The sequence below is a fragment of the Bison bison genome, unplaced genomic scaffold (genome assembly GCF_000754665.1).
Source record: "Bison bison bison isolate TAMUID 2011002044 unplaced genomic scaffold, Bison_UMD1.0 scf7180017864466, whole genome shotgun sequence".
In the NCBI taxonomy this organism is placed as follows: Eukaryota; Metazoa; Chordata; class Mammalia; order Artiodactyla; family Bovidae; genus Bison; species Bison bison.
The window spans coordinates 7,360,792-7,364,419 of record NW_011495027.1 but is presented as its reverse complement, the minus strand read 5'-3'; the positions used below and the strand labels follow the sequence as shown (position 1 = coordinate 7,364,419).

The 3,628-nt window shown below is 42.9% G+C and overlaps 1 protein-coding gene across 1 annotated transcript in view; it reads left to right on the top strand.

Moving 5' to 3' along the window:
* The window catches only part of LOC105003312 (guanylate-binding protein 6-like), a 25,798-nt gene extending 23,308 nt beyond the window's left edge, over positions 1–2,490 (top strand). Inside the window, exons 9-11 of the mRNA XM_010860374.1 lie at positions 684–786; positions 1,125–1,318; positions 2,228–2,490. Coding sequence (XP_010858676.1) covers positions 684–786; positions 1,125–1,318; positions 2,228–2,452 — 522 coding nt within the window. The 3' untranslated portion in view covers positions 2,453–2,490. The remainder of the gene's footprint in view (positions 1–683; positions 787–1,124; positions 1,319–2,227) is intronic.
* The last annotated feature ends 1,138 nt before the right edge of the window (positions 2,491–3,628 follow it).

The window sequence follows — 3,628 nt, the reverse complement described above, 5'->3', positions numbered from 1 at the left end:
AGACAGTTTGAACTGTGGTGTTGGAGAAGACTCTTGAGAGTCCCTTGGACTGCAAGGAGATCCAACCAGTCCATTCTGAAGGAGATCAGCCCTGGGATTTCTTTGGAAGGAATGATGCTAAAGCTGAAACTCCAGTACATTGGCCACCTCATGCAAAGAGTTGACTCATTGGAAAAGACTCTGATGCTGGGAGGGATTGGGGGCAGGAGGAGAAGGGGGCGACAGAGGATGAGATGGCTGGATGGCATCACTGACTCGATGGATGTGAGTTTGAGTGAACTCCAGGAATTGGTGATGGACACGGAGGCCTGGCGTGCTGGGATTCATGAGGTCGCAAAGAGTCAGACACGACTGAGCAACTGAACTGAACTAAACTGAGCAGAGGAAAACAGCAGCACAGTTTAGAGGCAATATTTCACACTGGGAAGACAAATATATAAAAGTACTGGAGATCTTGGGTTTGTAGAACTGAAGATAGTTCTGACTGGCTGGAGTCTAGAGTGGCTAGAAGGAAGTAGCACTGAGAGGGAGATGGGAGGAAGACAGGTCACTCTAAGGAGCTTAGACTTGTAGGGGACTACTGTGGAATTTTAAACATGAAGAAAAATTATGTGGATGTGACTGTTTTTGCACTTATCTCCCCAATGGAAATCTAAGTTCTGTGTTCCTTCTTGGTTCCTCAGGAAAATGAAGTCCTCCAGAGCTTTCTGCAGTCACAGGTGGTAGTCGAGAAATCCATCCTGCAGGCAGATAAAGCCCTCACTGATGGGGAGAAGGCTGTAGCAGGTACGGGGTAGGGTTTGGCTCACAGGGAATGGGTAGACTTGGGCAGTGCCCTCTGACAGGTGTGAGACTAAAACCCTGGTACAAAGAGATTCCTCTCCATCTGTGGAACAACTCTGCTACATCTGAAAACAGTAAAAGGAATTGTGCAGTCACAACAGGGTTAGACATCAGCCAGACTCCCATCACATTCTGGAATGTGCTCTTGGTGATGTGGACAAAGCAAGGAATTCAGAGATTTCCCACCTCGCTTTCCAACTTTATTTTAATCTCTGAGGTCAGGAGGGTAGAGATCAGTCCTTACCTTATTTTCTTCCCTCTCTAAAACCTTCCTGGGGCAGAGGAACGGGCCAGGAATGAGATAGCTGAGAAGGAACTGGAGCTGCTAAGACAGAAACTGCAAGAGCAGCAGCAGGAGATGGAGGCGCAACAGAGGAGTCTCCAGGAAAACATAGCCCAGCTGACAGAGAAGCTGGAGAGGGAAAGAGAAAACATACTGAGAGAGCAGACTATGATGTTGGAGCATAAGCTGAAGGTAAGTCAGGCTGTGGCCTTAGTCGTGCTCGATGGTCATTACCCTGGGACCTCAGGAAGGGATGGGTAAAGGTTACAGCAAGACCATGGAGGGAAGCACCATTGACATTTACTGCTTGTGATTCATTAAAACCCCAAAGCCTTTGAATCCTTCCAAAGTCTTTGAGTGCTATTCTGTAAGTAGACTCTGGAGACTTCAAGAGGCATAGGGCCTCTGCAAGCCATCAGAGAGTATGAACACGGTTTGTATTTATAAACCCTATTATAAAATTTGGGGAGTTTTAAAATGATCTCATGAGGCTTGGTTAAATGGATATTCTAACCACATGTATTTAACTGGTTTGCTTTAGGGCATCACTGCCAGTTACCCTGCTACCACCCAAAGGCCCTATCTATGCTGACATAGATCTATCAGCAAGGCCCAGACTTAAAAAACACAGGGCAGGGACAGCTTCTAAATGTGCTGCATTGTCTCCAGGGGTGGATACCCAAGCTATCATGCGGCAAAAGGGAAACTCTCTCACTGTCCATCTGGGTGTGTTTAGAACAGATGTCTATGATTTGGATGACTATACCATCCTGAGTGGGGCTGAGACTTAGTGCAATCACACCTGGCATCTTTTGCCTAGAACATGTATTTGTCCTCCCGTCAGGCTTAGCTTCACGGGCTAAATCCAATGGTGTATGAGTAGTAGTAAGACTGTAAATTACAATTTCTCTTAATGTTCAGGTCAAAACTGGTAGATATTCTGTTTACAAAATTCTCCTTCCATGATTGAGTAAGAGAGAACAATGTTAGGAATAAAATAGACAGTTTGATGAGGTTTTAAAATTTGAGAAAATGTAATCCTTGAGAAAAAAGGGAATTTAAAATTTTTTACTTTTCTCACTCTTTTTTTTTTTTTTTTAGGCCCAGGAAGCTCTGCTTAAAGAAGGATTTAGACAGAAATCTGAGAATATGAGTGCAGAGATAAATCATTTGAGAAATATGATTGATAATACTAATGATGGTAATGCTTCCTGGATTGCACTAGTCTTGGACAGATTTGGCACAGAGATTGCTTCAGTATTGTGTGCTCCAGGCAAACTTCTTGGTCATATTGTGAGAGGCGTGGGCTCCCTATTTAAAAAGTAGATCTCCTTTTAAAAAATTAAAGATATATTATATATGTATATGCTCTGGCCTATGTTTGGTGTGAATGCTTTTCACTTTCATTTAGCAAGGCTTTAAATATAAAAAGTGGTTACTAAAAATATCAATGCCTGGCCCACATTAGACAGAATAAATGCCTAGACATTTTGATACAGCATCTCCACTTTTAAGAAATATATGTGTGCAAAATCACACACACACACACACACAGCATATACACACATATACACATATATAGCTTCCCTCTAGCTCAGACGGTAAAGAATTTACTCTCAATGCAGGAAACCCAGGTTCAATCCTTGGGTCAGGAAGATTCTCTGGAGAAGGGCATGGCAACCCACTCCAGTATTCTTGCCTGGAAAATCCCATGGACAGAGGGGCCTGGCGGCCTATAGTCCATGGGGTCTCAAAGAGCTGGACATGATCGAGCGACTAACACCACTACTGCTTTATACACATATATATACAAGAGGTCCATTGAGGCATCTCTTTTAATGGCAAAAGACTGAAAACTACTTAACTGTCTATCTATATAGTTGGTATTAATAATGTATATTTTGCATGTACATATACTGGAATACTATGTAGCCAGTAAATAAATCAACAATGGAAGTCTATCCACATAAATATGCTATGCTATGCTAAGTCACTTCAGTCGTGTCCGACTCTGTGCGACCCCATAGACTGCAGCCCACCAGGCTCCCCCATCCCTGGGATTCTCCAGGTAAGAACATTGGATTGGGTTGCCATTTCCTTCTCCAATGCATGAAAGTGAAAAGTGAAAGGGAAGTCACTCAGTCGTGTCCAACTCTTAGCGACCCTGTGGATTGCAGCCTAACAGGCTCCTCCGTCCATGGGATTTTCCAAGCAAGAGTACTGGAGTGGGGTGCCATTGCCTTCTCTGCCGCATAAATATAGAAAAAGCTTAAAGATATATTGTAGAATGAAAAAAAACTGAGGTAGAAAACAGTTTGCATTATCTGTTCACCATAAAGACTGCAGTTATTATGTGCACTCATTTATATGGAGCATCTCTTGAAAAACTGATATCATCGATTTCTTCTGGGGAGGGACAGCTTGGTATTAAGGGTGTTTAAAAAAAACACGTGTTTTTCATTATATCGTTGTCATTTCTCAAATAACAAAGAAAGCATGAAG